The sequence below is a fragment of the Saccopteryx leptura genome, chromosome 5 (genome assembly GCF_036850995.1).
Source record: "Saccopteryx leptura isolate mSacLep1 chromosome 5, mSacLep1_pri_phased_curated, whole genome shotgun sequence".
Taxonomy (NCBI): domain Eukaryota; kingdom Metazoa; phylum Chordata; class Mammalia; order Chiroptera; family Emballonuridae; genus Saccopteryx; species Saccopteryx leptura.
The window spans coordinates 123,116,797-123,135,416 of record NC_089507.1 but is presented as its reverse complement, the minus strand read 5'-3'; the positions used below and the strand labels follow the sequence as shown (position 1 = coordinate 123,135,416).

General features: G+C 38.8%; 1 protein-coding gene across 1 annotated transcript in view; it reads right to left on the bottom strand.

The window, feature by feature from the left end:
- Window positions 1–18,620, bottom strand: part of PRTFDC1 (phosphoribosyl transferase domain containing 1) — a 121,106-nt gene that overhangs the window by 18,312 nt on the left and 84,174 nt on the right. The window contains exon 4 of the mRNA XM_066385930.1: window positions 28–93. Within this exon, the coding sequence (XP_066242027.1) occupies window positions 28–93 (66 nt within the window). The remainder of the gene's footprint in view (window positions 1–27; window positions 94–18,620) is intronic.

Here is an 18,620-nt window from a genome sequence, read left to right as displayed (position 1 = left end):
GCGGGCTGAGCCGTTACATTAACAAACCTTTCCAGCCAGTGTTGAAAGATCATAGCCTCCAATTATCTGCATCTCGCCCATGAACTGGTCGTTCTAAAAAAAGAGAAGCCAATATTTTACTGTACAAAGACATCCATAGAGCACATTTTCCCATCCACTCAGCCAGTGGCTAGGTTGCGCCTTACAAATATAGCACAAATAGCTAGTACAGGTTCATGGTTGCCTATGGTTACCAATAGCCGCTGGCTGCTCCTGTACTTGAGACAAAGCACTCTAATGGCTAAGAGTCTGTGGAGAGAGAGGATGGAAAGAGTGAAGAGAGGACAAACAAACCTAATTTTGGAACAAAAAACTGGAAGGTGCCTCAGCCTCTCCCCAGAGAGGCCCATGGAATGAAAGACAGTCATGCCCCTGGACTTCCCTGGGGTGCGGCAGGCTTCGGGAATCCCAGTAGTCTGCCCAGTATTTGCCATCCGTGCTGTCCTGCTCCAGTCATTGCTCTGCAGTGGGGAACAATTAGATTGCGGTTCCCAAAGCAATTAGAGGTGCAGGTCGCAGGTCCTTTCCCTCAGCTGAGGTCAAGGACAATTTTAACAGGCTGCGGATCAAGAACTACTGCCCTCAGACCTTCAGACAAGGATGACAAAGCCTCAGGAATTTGCTGCAGTTCCAGGAAAATGAGACCCATAACCCTCCATAGAAGACATTTTTACACAAATCCTGAAAGAGGTTATGAGCATTTGCTTTCCCAATGGTCATGGATGGTACATCATCCTGTCCCAATTAAACCTCACACAATGTGTGAAATTGTTACTTAGTGAATATCACAACAAAATAACTTGGGGGCAAAATGGGAAGCAGTGCAGGCAAGTTGTTTTCTAGCCTCAGGATGGAGACGATACACGAACCTGAAGCAGATATCCTAGAGGCAATCAGCTCCCGAGAAAGACTGCTGTAATGATGCAACCCCTCCATGCAAACTATCCTAAGGGAGAGATGCAGGCACCGGGTATACAATGTGTGGAACCAAGACACATCTTCCATACTGCTGTGGTCAGCTACTGCTTTTGCCAGTTCAGTGCTGTCCCCCTTCTTTCCACCAATAAGGCCCCGCCTCTTTCTGAGAGGAGTTTATTCCATATGCATCAGGTGGGGCTAGGCCTTAACCATGCAAACCAACTAGCTATGCAGGAAGCTATACCCAGCCTGGGACATTCCACCTATGGAAGCCAATTTATTTCCTTAGGAATTATCTTGGGTTGCTTTGAATTGGATTCTGTCTCTTGAAAACTGAGTCTTGATCAAGACATAGTCACTGAGTCATAGAAATGGTCATCAGGGGAAGGAAAAAACAGCTGAACCACCAATATAACAGTTTTACCAATGAAACACATTTGTCTTTTTACTTTTTTGCTCAAGAGGGAAAATAAATAACCTTAAAATGTGTTTACTTCTGCTTGGTAAAAGCATTCAATCCTCACTGCAGAGAAGTGGTGAGAGTGCTTGAAAGTGACCTACTAAGTCAATAAAACCAATAATTTCCTTCCTATGGGAATGGATCTCAGAAAGAGAAAATCAAAGACTATCCAGAATTCCCAGATCTTTTACTGTTTTGTGCTGGCATACGTAATCATGTTTCTGCAAGCAATCATGTCAGTAGGCTAAGAAACTTGTCCAAAATGTCAAAGGAGAACATGTTCTTGTTATGTCTAGAGGCACTAAGCAATAGGAATTAATGTATGAGTTAATAGAAGGAGAATTTCTGCATAGTCAACTCAAATATGTTCCTAATAGCAGCAGGAAAAATAAAATCTCAGTACCTCCAGAGGACTGAAGTATGCAGAATCAGATACAACTATTAAACCACAAAGTTTAATGTAACAAATGAGATTTATACTTTGCCAGATCAGAATATATTTTGCAATACTTCTATTATCATCTCCATTCTATTGATTAAAAACAAAAGACAATATCTCAGAAAGCTAAATAATATGATCTGAGTAACAACATAGTTGTGTTGCCAAGCGAGTCTTATTTCAGGTCTTACTTAGTCCAAGTTCATAACATGTTTTTAATATTAGATTTGTTCTTAATTCATCTGGAACTTCTATCTCCCAAGTATGTATTAATATATAGTCAATTGTCCAAAAACCATTTATTGAATTGTTTATTTCTTCCCCTACTGGTTTGTAATGTCACTGGTTTTGATTTGATGATATTTTATTTGGGATTTTTTTTCATCTTGTATTCATAAGTAAGATTGTCCTCTAGTTTTAAAGCAAAGTGATATTGGCCTCCTACTATGAGTAGGGTGGTTCTTTATACTGGTATATTTTTTCTGTTTTATAAATTTTATTTTTTAATCACAGTTAACATTATTTTTTTAAATTAATTTTCAAAGTGATCCCCCTGATAATTCAGGTGCCCACCTGGCACCTTACATAGTTATGGCAATATTACTGACTATATTCTGCATGCTGAACTTTACATCCTCATGACAACTTTGTAACTATAATATGTACTTCTTAATCCCTTCAACTTTTATTTTGTTTGTTCACTTATTTTATTCTTTAGATTCCACACATAAGTGAGATCATATGATTTGTCTTTCTCTGTCTGACTTATTTCACTTAGCATACCTTCTAGGTCTATCCATGCTGTCACAAATAATAAGATTTCATTATTTTTTATGGCTGAGTAATTTTCTATTGTGTATATATACCACCACTTTTTTATCCACTTGTCTATTGATGGGCACTGGAGTTGCTTCCATATCTTGGCTATTGCAAATAATGCTGCAATGAACATGGGAATGTGTATATTCTTTCAAATTAGTGATTTGGGTTTTTGTTTTATATATACCCAAAAGTGGAATTGTTGGATCATAAGGCAGTTCCATTTTTAATTTTCTGAGGAATCTTCATACTGTTTTCCACAGTGGCTGCACCAGTCTGCATTCCCACCAACAGTGCAGGAGGGTTCCCTTTTCTCCACATCCTCACTAACACGTGTTATTTGTTGGTTATTGATGATAGCCATTCTGTCAGGTGTAAGGTGATATCTCATTGTAGTTTTAATTTGCATCTCTCTGATTATTAATGACACTGAGCATCTTTTTATATATCTACTGGACAACTGTATGTCTTCTATAGAGTAGTGTGTACACACATCCTCTGCCCAGTTTTAATTGGGTTGTTTGTTTTTTGGATATTAAGTTGAATGACTTCTTTATAAATTTTGGATATGAACCCCTCATCAGATGAATCATTGGTCAATATTTTCTATTTAGTAGAATGTCTTTTCATTTTGTTGATGGGTACCTTTGTTGTGCAAAAACTATTTAGTTTGATTTAGTCCCATTTGTTTATTTTTTATTTTCTTTCCCTTGCCTGTGGAGATATATATATGAAAAAATATTGCAGAAATGTCAGAGTATACTGCCTATGTTTTCTTCTAGAAGTTTTATGGTTTCAAGTCTTTTATTTTAGTCTTTAATTTATTTTGAGTTTATTCTTATATATGATGTAAGAAGATGGTCCAGTTTCTTTTTTTTTGCATGTATCTGTCCAATTTTGCCAATACCACTTATTGAATAGACTTTCTTTACCCTGTTATATATTCTTGCCTCCTTTGTCATATATTAATTGACCATAAAGTCATGGCTGTATATATGAGCTCTCGATTTTTCTGATTACTGTGGCTAGAACTTTCAATGTTATTTTAAATGAGTGGTGAAAGTGGACACCTCAATCTTTTTCCTGATCTTAAGAAAAACATTTTTAGCTTTTCCTCCCTGTTGAGTATGATGTTAGCTGTTGTTTTGTCATATATGGCCTTTATTGTGTTGAGATATGTTCCCTCCACTCCCACTTTGCTGAGAGTTTTTATAATAAATGGGTGATTGATTTTGTCAAATGCCTTTTGTTTTTATTGAAATGATTAAATGATTTTTATCCTTTGTTTATGTGGTGTATCACATTTATTTATTTTCGATATTGAACCAAACTTGCATCTCAAGAATAAATCTAACTTGACCATGGTGTATGATTTTTTAATGTATGACTGCTTTTGGTTTGCTAATATTTTGTTGAGGGTTTTTGCATCTATATTGATAAAATATTGGTCTATAATTTTCTTTTTTGTAATGTCTTTGCCAGGTTTTGGAATCATTATAATATTGGCTTCATAAATGAATCTGGGAGACTTCTTTCTTCTTGAAGTTTTTGGAATAGTTTGAGAATAGGAGCTAATTCTTCTTTGAATGTTTGGTAAAATTCACCTGTTAAGCCACCCATTCCAGGACTTTTGCTAGGTATTTTTTGTTCATTGAATTGATTTTGTTGGTTGTAATTGGTCTGTTTAAATTCTCTGTTTCTTCTGGACTCAGTCTTGGAAGATTGTATAATATATGTTTAGGAATTTATCTTGTGGCATATAATTGTTTGTAGTATTTTCTTATAATCCTTTGTATTTCTGTGGTGTCAGTCATTATTTCTCTTTCACTTCTGATTTTATTTATTTGAGTCCTCTCTCTTTTTCTAGATGAGTCTGGGCAAAGATTTATCAATCTTGTTTATCTTTTCAAAGAATGAGTTCTTGGTTTTATTGATCTTTGTATTTGTTTTTAGTCTCTATTTCATTTATTTCTGATTTGATCTTTATTATTTTCTTCCTTTTACTCACTTTGGGCTTTGTTTGCTGCGTTCCCCCCCCCCCCCAGCTCCTTTATGTATAAGGTTAGATTGTTTATTTGAGATTTTTCTTGTTTTGTGAGGTATGCCTGTATTGCTATAAATTGCCCTCTTAAGACTGTTTTTGTTGTGTCTCATAGATTTTGGGTTGTTGTGTTTTCATTTTCCTTTTGTCTCAGGTATCATCTGATTTTTCCCTTGATCTCATTGTTAACACATTCATTATTTAGTAAGATGTTATTTAGCATCCATATGTTCATGTGGTTTTTTTTAGTTTTTTTCTTGGAATTGATTTCTAGTTTCATACCATTGTGGTTAGACAAGCTGCCTGATACAATTTCAGTTTCCTCAGATTTATTGAGACTTCATTTGTGGCCTAACATGCAATCTATCCTAAAAATGTTCCATGTACACTAGAAAAGAATGTATATTCCACTGCTTTGGGATAAAATGCTCAAAAATATCGATTTAACCCAGCTGGTCTAATGTGTCATTTGAGGTCACTGTTCCCTTGTTGATTTTCTGCCTGGAAGATCTATTCAGTGACATCAACAGGGATCTTAAAGTTCTCTACTGTGGCAGTATTACTATTAGTCTCTTCCTTTATGTCTATCAATATTTCCTTTATATATTTAGATGCTCCTATGTTGGGCATATTGTTGTTTACAAGAGTTATATTCTCTTGTTGGATTGATCTCTTTATCATTATTTAATGTCCTTTTTGTCTCTTATTATAGCCTTTGTCTTAGTCTAGTTTGTCTGATATAAATATTGCTACCCCAGCTTTATTTTTAGTTGTTTCCATTTGTATGAAATATTTTTTTATTCCTTTACTTTAGGTCTGTGTGTATCTTTTGACCTGAAGTGGATCTGTTATAGATAACATATATATAGGTCTTGTTTTCTTTTTTTTTTTTGTATGTGTGACAGAGACAGAGAGAAGGATAGATAGGGCAGACAGGCAGAAAGGGAGAGAGATGAAAAACATCAATTCTTTGTTGTGGCTCCTTAGTTTCCTTAGTTGTTCATTGATTGCTTTTTCATATGTGCCTTGCTGGGGGGGGGGGGGCGCGGCTACAGCAGAGCGAGTGACCCCTTGCTCAAGCCGGCAACCTTAGGCTCAAGCCAGCAAACATAGTGTCATGTCTGTGACCCCACGCTCAAGTGAGCGACCCCAAGCTCAAGCTGGTGAGCCCCCACTCAGGCCAGATGAGCCTGCTTTCAAGCCAGTGACCTTGAAGCTTCGAACCTGGGTCCTCCACATCCCAGTCTGATGCTCTATCCACTGTTCCACTGCCTGGTCAAGGTGTCTTGTTTTCTTATTCATTCAGATACTCTTTGCTTTATAATTGCAGCATTTAATCCATTTACATTTAAGGTGATTATTGATAGGTATGTCATTATTGTCATTTTATTATTAATATTCATTTTTCTTTTTTCCCTTCTTCTTCTTAAAGAAGTCCCTTTAACATTTTTGGTAATACTGGTTTGGTGGTGATGAAATCCTTTAGCTTTTTCTTGTCTGGGAAGCTCTTTAATCATTCCTCCAATTTTAATAACTTTGCTGAGTAGAGCAGTCTTGGTTTTAGTTCCTTGCTTTTCATCACTTTGAATATTTCTTGACACTCCCTCTAGCCTGCAAAATTTCTGTTGAGAAATCAGTTGACAGTCTTATGAGAACTCTCTTATAGGTGACTGACTGTCTTTCTCTTGCTGCTTTTACAATTCTTTCTTTGTCTTTAACCTTTGCCATTTTAATTATGATGTGTCTTGGTGTGAGCTACTTTGGGCTCATCTTGTTTGGGATTCTTTGTGCTTCCTAGACTTGTGTGTCTTTTTCCTTCACTAGGTTTGGAAAGTTTTCAGTCATTATTTCTTCAAATAAGTTCTCAGTCCCTTGCTCTTTCTTTTTTCCTTCTGGTACTCCTATGATGTCAATGTTGTTATGCTTGACGTTGTCCCAGAGGCCACTTCCTCATTTTAAAAAATTCTTTTTTCTCTGTTACTCTGATTGGGTGGTTTCTGCTACCAAATCATTGATTTGATCCTCTGCTTCATCTATTATGCTGTTGATTCCTTGTAGTGTATTTTTCATTTCAGTTATTGCAGTTTTCATTTCTGACTGATTCTTTTTTATGGTTTCTATGTCCTTTGTTACGCTGTTGAAATTCTCATCAGTTCCTTGGGCATACTTGAACTCTGTATCAAGTAGATGCCTCCATTTTATAAGAAATGAGAAATGAAAGAACTAAAGATGTCAACTGTTCTTTCATTGGAGGCATGCTCCTTTCTCTCTTCATTTAGGCTGCCTCTCTGTGTTTGCTTCTGTGTATTAGGTAGAGCTGCTTAGTCTCCCAGTCTTGGTAGGGTGGCCTTATGTAGTAGGTGTCCAGTGGGGCACAGTCATTCAGTCCACCTGATCACCTTGGCTGGGTGCTCCAGGAATGTCTTTTTTGTGTTTTATGTGTGCCCTCCTGTTGCAGTTGAGTCTTGACTGCTCTTGGTATATAAATCTATGGGTAGGGTTGACCTTCAGGCTGGCTGACTGTGAGAATTGGCCATGATCACACTGTATGATTTTCCATGTGGGGACTGACTCCATGAAGTGGAATTTTCCCCAGCATACTCTGGTGCCTACCAAGACCTCTCTTTGTGTATGCCACTTGTGGAGCTAATTGGGTGGTGCTCTGATGTAGTCTCAAACCAGCCCCCAGTAGTGTTGGTTCTGAGGCCTCCTGGGCAGGATTTTTGTGCAGGTCAGTCCTTGCCAGTGACCAGCCCTGAGCTACCTGTTAGGAGCTAAAAAGTGATCCATGGTTTGTAGCTTTATCTGCTGGACCTGGGTGCATGTGGGAGGGACAAAACTGCAAACTGATCTCATCTACCATCAGTACTAGTCCTGGGCAGGTCAGCAAAAGGCCCAAGGCACCTGAGACATACTGCCACCTGCAGCATAGACTGAACCACTGTAAGAGCCTTGGGCAGTTAAGTTAGTTTCATGTGGCAGGTTCTCAGGCAGTCACCAGGTAACGTTGAGTGGTGTTTACCAGGTTAATACGTTTTCAAACTTGGTAGCTCTGCTGGGTCTGAGACCATTCAGCAAGTCTGAGGGTACACCAAGGCCAACCAGCAACCATGTGGACCATTGCGGTGGGGGTAGGGCCTCAAGGAGTTTTGAGGATGGAGCTAGTAGAGTTCCCAAGCTAAAGCAGACTCAGATTTGGTTGTGTGTAGTGAAGCCTTAAGAAAAGAAAGATGGCCCTGTGGGAAAATAGATTGTGTGCCTTGAAGCCAGACAACTCAGTTTCTCTCTGTGTCTGTAGCACTCTAGAGCTCAACCAGAAATCCTGGATAGTTTTTAAAGAAGGAATGCAACACAGGCTGAGACTAGTAGCCACCACTGACAGCGCCTCTAACCCTGTGTGAGCTGGTCAGGTAGGACCTCAGGGAGTCATCATGATGGAGCTAGTGTAGCTAACCAGGCTAATGTCCTATGGGGGAAGGGCTCCACACAGGAATGGGTGATGCCTGTAGGCTTAGGGGGAAGATGCCCCAGTGTCTAGCCATGTGAAAGCTGGTTAGCAACAGGCATCAGGGTGGAACTAGTGTCAGACTACTGCCTGTTGGGGGAGTGATTAACTCAGGAAAGATGGTACCTGTGGGCTGTGTGATAGGAGGACTTAACACAGGGACATTGGAGGCTGTCCTTCCATTCTAACCTGTGAACCACACAATTCAGTTTCTCCTTCTATGACTCTGGCACCCCCCTGAGCTGCTGTCTCTCCACTGGAGCCCAGGGTGAGTGCCTGTGAGACTTGTGTGTTGGCCCTTTGAAAGGACACTTTGGTGTCTAGCAGCCTTTGTTGTTTTGGGGGGAAATGGGATCCTCACTTATTTCCATAGCCAAATATTATGTAGGCTCATTTTCTCAGCACTGGTACTCTGGGCTGGGAGCCAGACTGGGGCTGAGACCACTAATTCCTTCAGGGGAACTTTACAGCTGAGATATCCCTCCGTATTCTCAACAGCTGTATGTGGGTACATGGCCAGCCTGTTTCACATCTCCACCCCTCCTACAAGTCTCAGTATGGCTTCTTTATACCCTTAGTTATAGGACTTCTGTTTAGCTCCTATTCAGATGGTTTCCAGGTTGACTGTTCTATAATTTAGTTAAAATTTTGATGTAGTCATGGGAAGAGGTGAGTGCAGCTTCCACCCTTCCATCATCTTGGAACTTCCTCTTTATCTTTTTTCTATGGTCTAAACAACTTTGTGTATGAATGGATTTATAGTGGTCCCTCGTCTATGCAGGGGGTTAGGTTCTAGAACCCCCCGCAAAGGCGAAAATCTACTAAGTAGCAACCTTATATTTATTTTATTATTTATATATATTTTAAGGCTTTATAAACCCTCCCTACACTGTTATAAACCTTTCCCACAGTGTTATTAACCTTTCCCACACTCTTATAAATACTTCCTATGCCCTAAATACTTTCTACACTCTTAAACCTACACAATTTTAACAACATATAAAATTCTACACTGTATTTTATTTCGGTTTAATATTCTTTTAATATTTTTTATATTGTTTTCAGTTTTTTAGGCTATAAAATGCTTATTTTACCACAAAAAGAATTAAAACAATAAATATATAAAAATACCTAAATACCACAAAATCCTGTGATATAGCAAAATATCTGCGATACAAAATTAGATATATAGAATTTTAAAATCTGCGATACAGTGAGATCACGAAAAGTGAACCGCAATATGGTGAGGGACGACTGATTCTGTTTTGCGAAGGTCCAGTTGAGCTAAGGATAGGTATTATTTAATTCGCAATTTACAAATGAGGAATTTGAGGCAAGGAGAGGTTAAGTAACTTGACCAAAGAGGTGCAGCTAGAAAGTGAAGGTATCTAGTTTAATCTTAGAATTGCCTGTCTGTACATAATTTTGGTGACCTCCCTCCCCAATATTCCTAGAATAAAGAAGCATGTTGTACATCTGAGAGGAACACAGAGAAGAAGTGGGTCGTAATTGTACTAATGAAGTAAATACAAGAGTTGAAATGGCTAGGAGAAATCAACATTGTGGTAGAAGCGCTGGTAGAGGTGGTGTGGATTTGTTTACGTAGCAACAGAAACCTCTCGCACTGAGTCTGGACATCCTTGGAAGGAAATACTTTGGAAATTTATGAGCTTAGGTGACCTGATCTCCAGGTACAAAACAAGCACACCAAATAGCCCAACAGATGTGGTGATGCCTCATGCAGAGCCTTTGGACTGCTTAGGTAATGCTTAGAGAAAGCATAAGTGAAGAAGAATTGCCGCAGACCAGCGCAGCTCCTAATTCTGGGTTTTGAGTGAGAATGGTGCAGAATTAAGAAAACAGACTTATTAAGAAAAAAGGATGGGAGTGACGTCACGGAAATGGCGCCGTGAGCAGCGCGTCCGACAGATCTCCCCAAAATCACAACAAATTTATCAACTAGAAACAGGAAAATTTATCTTCGGAGCAAACTGAAAGCAATAGGACTGTTATCACTCGAATCTGAAAGACGAGGGTGTGGAGGAAGCTACCCCAGGGACGTTCACTCAAGCCGCGAGAAAGTGCGCCTGGGGTAAGTCATCCCGCACTCGGAAGCCGCCGCCGCCGCCGCCACCGCCGCCGCCGCTGCCGCCGCCAGGCCAGCCCGGGTCGGTTGCAGAACGAGCGGCGAGCAGCTGCTGGCGCGCTCCCGGTCTGGTTGCAGACCGAGCATTGCAGACCGAGCACCGCTAACGTTCCCAGCGGCCCGCGCACGGGGAGCGGGAGAGGCCCCAGGGCGGTATTCCCTACTTGGGAGATTCTCTCCGCGGGCGGGGCACCTCACCCAGCCATTCAAGCTAACAATCAAGCGTTGGGGGAGGGGCGCGCGCAGGCAGCCTGAAATACCTTCGGGAGCACAGCTGCGACCCAATTACTAAAATTAACTTAACCCGTGAAATCTGCGCACCCTCGGTTCTAATTGATAAGATCTCTCTCAGTTCACCGACCCAAGACAAGAGGCTTGATATTTTTTGGTGCCTCTCGCTAAAGGGGCGGGGGCAACTTCTGATTGATAGAGCCTCCATATTCAGGGATAAACGCTAACAAGAAGGACTTGGCAGATAATAAGATCTATAGCACACTAGTCGCAAGCAGAGGCTAGTGCCTCTTCTTACCGGCCAAAACAGGCTACAAAGTGTGGAAAGCCTGGGTTGAGAGGTCCAACGGAATGCTAGGCGCTGAACAATCACCTTGACAACAATTGACTCCCACCCCCGCCTGATTACACTGGAGGCCCTGACTGTCAGAGCCCTTCCCAGAGCCTTGCACTGAGTGGGGATAGAGTGGGGATTTCCCAGCTCGTTGAGCCTCTTACTCCCCAGACAGAAGCAGTGGCAGCCTTGTGGCTGGATCGCCAGGCTGCTGGTTCGGGAAGGGGGGACTGGGAGAGAGAATCCACGAAGGCGAACTCTCTCGTCGGTAGACCCTGCAGACGCCGGCAGGCCTTGACTACCAGCAAGACTAAAGCCAATTGTGTGACATTGCCGTAGAACCCCATCAATTGCAAGTCCCTGCCTGGGTGTGGCGCAGGGGCAGGGCCTGGGGTGCAGAGTCGCCGACCGGGAAGAGGGAGAGAGGAGAAGGAGGAAGAGGTTGACATCTCAAAATCAGGAAAAATCCACAGACTTTGCAGCTTGTTCCACTGTTTGTTTTTTTTTTTTTTTTTTTTTTTTTTGTTGTTGTTGTTGTTGTTGTTTGCTCCTTCTATCTTATTGCCTTTATTTCCTCCACCTCAGTCCTTCTATTCTCTGCCCATCTTATGCTTCCCTTTTCTTGAACTACACTACCCATAAGTGTTACATTTTATTTCTCTTCTTCATCCTCACCCTCCTTTGGGGTTATACTCCAGGACACTTAATTCTCACTCTCTCCTCTTTTGTTTTTTTTTGCCTTATTTTGTTTTTTTCTCTTCCTTTTTTATTTCTTCCTTCGTTTTTCTCTTTTTCTTATTTTTTCCTTTCTATTCGTTTTTTCTTTTCTCGTTTTACTTTCCTCCCATTTAATCCTCAATCACGAACAAATTAGTTAATTTGGGACTCAAGGTTTTTTTTGGCTTTGTTTTTCTTTTTCGGTTTTGTTTTTGTTTTTTTCTGGTTGGTTTGTTTTTGTGGCATTTTGGGTCCTCCCAACCCAAGGTCTCCATTGTATTTGGTCTTTGCTCCACTTAATACAACGTATTTTTACTTATTATTTTTATTTTTTCTTCTTGATTATTCCTTTTTTTGTCCTTTTTTCTGGTTCCCTCTTGTCCCTCTCATTATATCTCTTGGTTGACTGTCACCCGCAGGCAGATCAACTTATGCTTGTCTAAGATTTTCTTCTTTTTTTTTTTTTTTTTTTTTTTTAATTTTTTTTATTTTTTGCCCCCTTGAACTCTACACCGCAAACCAGGCCCTCCATTATAGGCACGATATTTCCCTGAGGAGGGGAGAGGAGGGAAGGAGAACAAAGAAAAAAAAAGGGGGAAATAATAAATTATTACTGCTTTTTTTTTGTGGGGTGTTTTACCCTTTGTTTTTTGGGTTTTTTTTTTGTTTTTGTTTTTTTTGTTTTTTTGTTTTTTACTTTTTACTCTTTATTAATTCTAATTAGTGCTATCAACAAGACCACCCTCAGATGCCAATAAGAAAGAGGAAATCGAATATTATGGATACAAAAGAAAGAGAGGTAACACAAATAGATGTGGAAAAATCTATGGAGAAAAGACTTAACATATTGGAAGCCTTGGAGCTAAATGACAGAGAATTTAAAATAGAAATCTTAAAAATACTCAGAGATATACAAGAAAACACGGAAAGGCAATATAGGGAGATCAGAAAACAACTCAATGAACACAAAGAATATATTACCAAGGAAATTGAAACTATAAAAACAAATCAAACAGAAATGAAAAACTCAATTCACGAGCTGAAAAACGAGGTAACAAGCTTAGCTAGCAGAACAACCCAGATTGAAGATAGGATTAGTGAAATAGAAGACAAACAACTTGAGGCCCAACAGAGAGAAGAAGAAAGAGACTCAAAAATAATAAAAAATGAGAAAGCCCTACAGGAATTATCTGACTCCATCAGAAAGAATAACATAAGAATAATAGGTATATCAGAGGGAGAAGAGAAAGAAAATGGAATGGAGAATATACTCAAACAAATAATAGACGAGAACTTCCCAAACCTGTGGAAAGAACTAAAGCCTCAAATTCAAGAAGCAAACAGAACACCGAGTTTTCTTAACCCCAACAAACCCACTCCAAGGCACATCATAATAAAGATGACACAAACCAATGACAAAGAAAAAATTCTCAAGGCAGCCAGGGAAAAGAAGAGTACAACATATAAAGGAAGGCCTATTAGATTATCATCAGATTTCTCAGCAGAAACTCTACAAGCTAGAAGAGAGTGGACCCCAATATTTAAAGCCCTGAAAGAGAGGAACTTTCAGCCAAGAATACTATACCCATCAAAGCTATCCTTCAAGTATGAAGGAGATATAAAAACATTCACAAATACAGAAAAGATGAGAGAATTTATCACCAGAAAGCCCCCACTCCAGGAAATACTAAAGGGGGTTTTCCAACCAGATTCAAAGAACAAAAGAAAACAACACCACAAGTAACAGCTCCACCAAGAACACAATAAAACCAAACTTAAACTGTGACAACAAAGGAAAAAAAAGGGGGGAGAGAATGGAGATTAACAGTAGCAAAGGACGATGAAGTGCAGAAATACTTATAAGATAGGGTACTACAATGAATATGGTAGGTACCCTTTTCATTACTTAATGGTAACCACCCTAGAAAAAACCACCACAAAAACACATGACTTAAAAAAGGTAGCAACAGAGGAAAGAAGTATGGAACACAAACAAACAGAAACAAATGATAGAAAAACAAAAGAGAAGAATCAAACTAGATACAAAACTAACAGAAAGCAATTTATAAAATGGCAGTAGGGAACCCACAAGTGTCAATAATTACACTAAATGTAAATGGATTAAACTTACCAATAAAAAGACACAGAGTAGCAGAATGGATTAAAAAAGAAAATCCAACTATATGCTGCCTACAAGAAACACATCTAAGCAACAAGGATAAATACAAATTCAAAGTGAAAGGCTGGAAAACAATACTCCAAGCAAACAACACCCAAAAAAAAGCAGGTGTAGCAATACTCATATCTGATAATGCTGACTACAAGACAGAAAAAGTACTCAAAGACAAAAATGGTCACTTCATAATGATTAAGGGGACACTGAATCAAGAAGACATAACAATCCTTAATATATATGCACCAAACCAAGGAGCACCAAAATATATAAGACAGCTACTTATTGACCTTAAAACAAAAACTAACAAAAATACAATCATACTTGGAGACCTCAATACTCCGCTGACGGCTCTAGATCGGTCATCCAAACAGAGAATCAATAAAGATATAGTGGCCTTGAACGAAATACTAGAACACCTGGATATGATAGACATCTACAGGACACTTCATCCCAAAGCGACAGAGTATACATTTTTCTCTAGTGTACATGGAACATTCTCAAGAATTGACCATATGTTGGGCCACAAAGACAATATCAGCAAATTTAGAAAAATTGAAATTGTACCAAGCATATTTTCTGATCATAAAGCCTTGAAACTAGAATTCAACTGTAAAAAAGAGGGGGAAAAACCCACAAAAATGTGGAAACTAAACAACATACTTCTAAAAAATGAATGGGTCAAAGAAGAAATAAGCGCAGAGATCAAAAGATACATACAGACAAATGAAAATGAAAATACGACATATCAGAATCTATGGGATGCAGCAAAAGCAGTAATAAGAGGAAAGTTCATATCACTTCAGGCCTATATGAACAAACAAGAGAGAGCCGAAATAAACCACTTAACTTCACACCTTAAGGAACTAGAAAAAGAAGAACAAAGACAACCCAAAACCAGCCGAAGAAAGGAGATAATAAAAATCAGAGCAGAAATAAATGAAATAGAGAACAGAAAAACTATAGAAAAAATCAATAAAACAAGGAGCTGGTTCTTTGAAAAGATCAACAAAATTGACAAACCCTTAGCAAGACTCACCAAAGAAAAAAGGCACAGGACTCAAATAAATAAAATCCAAAATGAAAGAGGAGAGATCACCACAGACATCATAGATATACAAAGAATTATTGTAGAATACTATGAAAAATTATATGCCACCAAATACAACAATCTAGAAGAAATGGATAAATTCCTAGAACAATACAACCTTCCTAGACTGAGTCATGAAGAAGCAGAAAGCCTAAACAGACCAATCAGCAGGGAGGAAATAGAAAAAACTATTAAAAACCTCCCCAAAAATAAAAGTCCAGGCCCAGACGGTTATACTAGTGAATTCTATCAAACATTCAAAGAAGACTTGGTTCCTATTCTACTCAAAGTCTTCCAAAAAATTGAAGAAGAAGCAATACTTCCAAACACATTTTATGAGGCCAACATAACCCTCATACCAAAACCTGGCAAGGATGGCACAAAGAAAGAAAACTACAGACCAATATCTCTAATGAATACAGATGCTAAAATTCTAAACAAAATACTGGCAAACCGAATACAACAACATATTAAAAAAATAATACATCATGATCAAGTGGGATTCATCCCAGAATCTCAAGGATGGTTCAACATACGCAAAACGGTTAACGTAATACACCATATCAACAAAACAAAGAACAAAAACCACATGATCTTATCAATAGATGCAGAAAAGGCTTTTGATAAAATACAACACAATTTTATGTTTAAGACTCTCAACAAAATGGGTATAGAAGGAAAATATCTCAACATGATAAAGGCCATATATGATAAACCATCAGCCAACATCATTTTAAACGGCAAAAAACTGAGGACTTTCTACCTTAAATCAGGAACAAGACAGGGTTGTCCACTCTCTCCACTCTTATTTAACGTGGTGCTAGAAGTTCTGGCCAGAGCAATCAGACAAGACAAAGAAATAAAAGGCATCCATATTGGAAAAGAAAAAGTAAAGGTATCACTTTTTGCTGATGATATGATCCTATACATCGAAAACCCGAAGGACTCCACAAAAAGATTATTAGAAACAATAAACCAATACAGTAAGGTCGCAGGATACAAAATTAACATACAGAAGTCCATAGCCTTTCTCTATGCCAACAATGAAATATTAGAAAACGAACTCAAAAAAATAATCCCCTTCACGATTGCAACAAAAAAAATAAAATACCTAGGAATAAACATAACAAAAAATGTAAAGGACCTATATAATGAAAATTACAAAGCATTGTTAAGGGAAATCGAAAAAGATACAATGAGATGGAAAAATATTCCTTGTTCTTGGATAGGAAGAATAAATATAATCAAAATGGCCATATTACCCAAAGCAATATACAAATTTAATGCAATTCCCATCAAAATCCCTATGAGATTTTTTAAAGAAATGGAACAAAAAATAATCAGATTTATATGGAACTATAAAAAACCCCGAATAGCCAAAACAATCCTAAGGAAAAAGAATGAAGCTGGGGGCATTACAATACCTGACTTTAAACTATATTATAGGGCCACAATAATCAAAACTGCATGGTATTGGCAGAAAAATAGACACTCAGACCAATGGAACAGAATAGAAAGCCCAGAAATAAAACCACATATATATGGTCAAATAATCTTTGATAAAGGGGCCAAGAACACACAATGGAGAAAAGAAAGCCTCTTCAACAAATGGTGTTGGGAAAACTGGAAAGCCACATGCAAAAGAATGAAACTCGACTACAGCCTGTCCCCGTGTACTAAAATTAATTCAAAATGGATCAAAGACCTAAATATAAGACCTGAAACAATAAAGTACATAGAAGAAGACATAGGTACTAAACTCATGGACCTGGGTTTTAAAGAACATTTTATGAACTTGACTCCAATGGCAAGAGAAGTGAAGGCAAAGATAAATGAATGGGACTACATCAGAATAAAAAGTTTTTGCTCAGCAAGAGAAACTGATATCAAAATAAACAGACAGCCAACTAAATGGGAAATGATATTTTCAAACAACAGCTCAGATAAGGGCCTAATTTCCAAAATTTACAAAGAACTCATAAAACTCAACAACAAACAAACAAACAATCCAATAAAAAAATGGGAAGAAGACATGAATAGACACTTCTCCCAGGAAGAGATACAAATGGCCAACAGATATATGAAAAAATGCTCAGCTTCATTAGTTATTAGGGAAATGCAAATCAAAACTACAATGAGATACCACCTCACCCCTGTTAGATTAGCTATGATCAACAAGACGGGTAATAGCAAATGTTGGAGAGGCTGTGGAGAAAAAGGAACCCTCATTCACTGTTGGTGGGACTGTAAAGTAGTACAACCATTATGGAGGAAAGTATGGTGGTTCCTCAAAAAACTGCAAATAGAACTACCTTATGACCCAGCAATCCCTCTACTGGGTATATACCCCCAAACCTCAGAAACATTGATACGTGAAGACACATGTAGCCCCATGTTCATTGCAGCACTGTTCACAGTGGCCAAGACATGGAAACAACCAAAAAGCCCTTCAATAGAAGACTGGATAAAGAAGATGTGGCACATATACACTATGGAATACTACTCAGCCATAAGAAACGATGACATCAGATCATTTACAGCAAAATGGTGGGATCTTGATAACATTATAAGGAGTGAAATAAGTAAATCAGAAAAAAACAAGAACTACATGATTCCATACATTGGTGGAACATAAAAATGAGACTAAGAGACATGGACAAGAGTGTGGTGGTTACCAGGGGTGGGGGGAGGGGGGACAGGGGGAGGGTTGGGGGGAGGGGCAGGGGCACAGAGAACTAGATGGAGGGTGGCGAAGGACAATCTGACTTTGGGCGAGGGGTATGCAACATAGTTTAATGACAAGATAACCTGGACATGTTTTCTTTGAATATATGTACCCTGATTTATTAATGTCATCCCATTACCATTAATAAAAATTTATTTAAAAAAAAAAAAAAAAAAAGAAAAAAGGATGGGACCGGGAGGACTCTTCAAAGCTGATGGCAATATCCGAGTGCCCCGTAGCCCCAGCCTGCTTCATTATATAGCCATATGCAAATCAAGGAAGTCCTGGACGCAAAGCCACACATCCGAGGCCAAAACAGGAACTCTCCCAAGGCGCAAACAGGAATCCCCCCACCATGCATAAGCAAAATCAACCAACATCTGAACAAACAAAGAGCAAGAGTAAGGGCATGTAAATTGCCTCCAGCAACTTAAAGAAGCAAGTGAAGTGGGTGCGAATACTCAGCATCATAGCCAATGTGGAGGTGGAGGGGGGAGAACCCAGCCTTTTGCTAAGCCTCGAATCCACAGTGGCTCTCTGCCATTTATTCTGTCCACAACAAAGAATAAATATCCTGAATTCCTGTCCTTTTGAGGAACCAGAAAGGGAAAAGTCAAGAAAACAAAAAGAACCAGTCTCTCAGCTATTCATTTTCAAAGTCAGTGCCGACTTGCTTTAAAACTATATACGTGCAAAAGCTTTCTCAACATTCTCATCCTCTACAGATGCCTTAATTTGGCTGCCCTGACCTTTTCAGCCTAATCCTTCCTCTCAGCTATTCCACTATACTTAATAAGATAAACACTATAGAAAATGGATAGGAATGCAAAACAAAACCAAAGAGCGGTTCATTATAACAAATTGTAACGATCACATGGGAGAGCTTCTAATTAAAATGTTGCAAATTCTGAAACAAATTTTTAAGTCTAACATTAGATGCCAAGCCCGGTAATGAGGACAGGTGAATTAATTCCATTATCCCC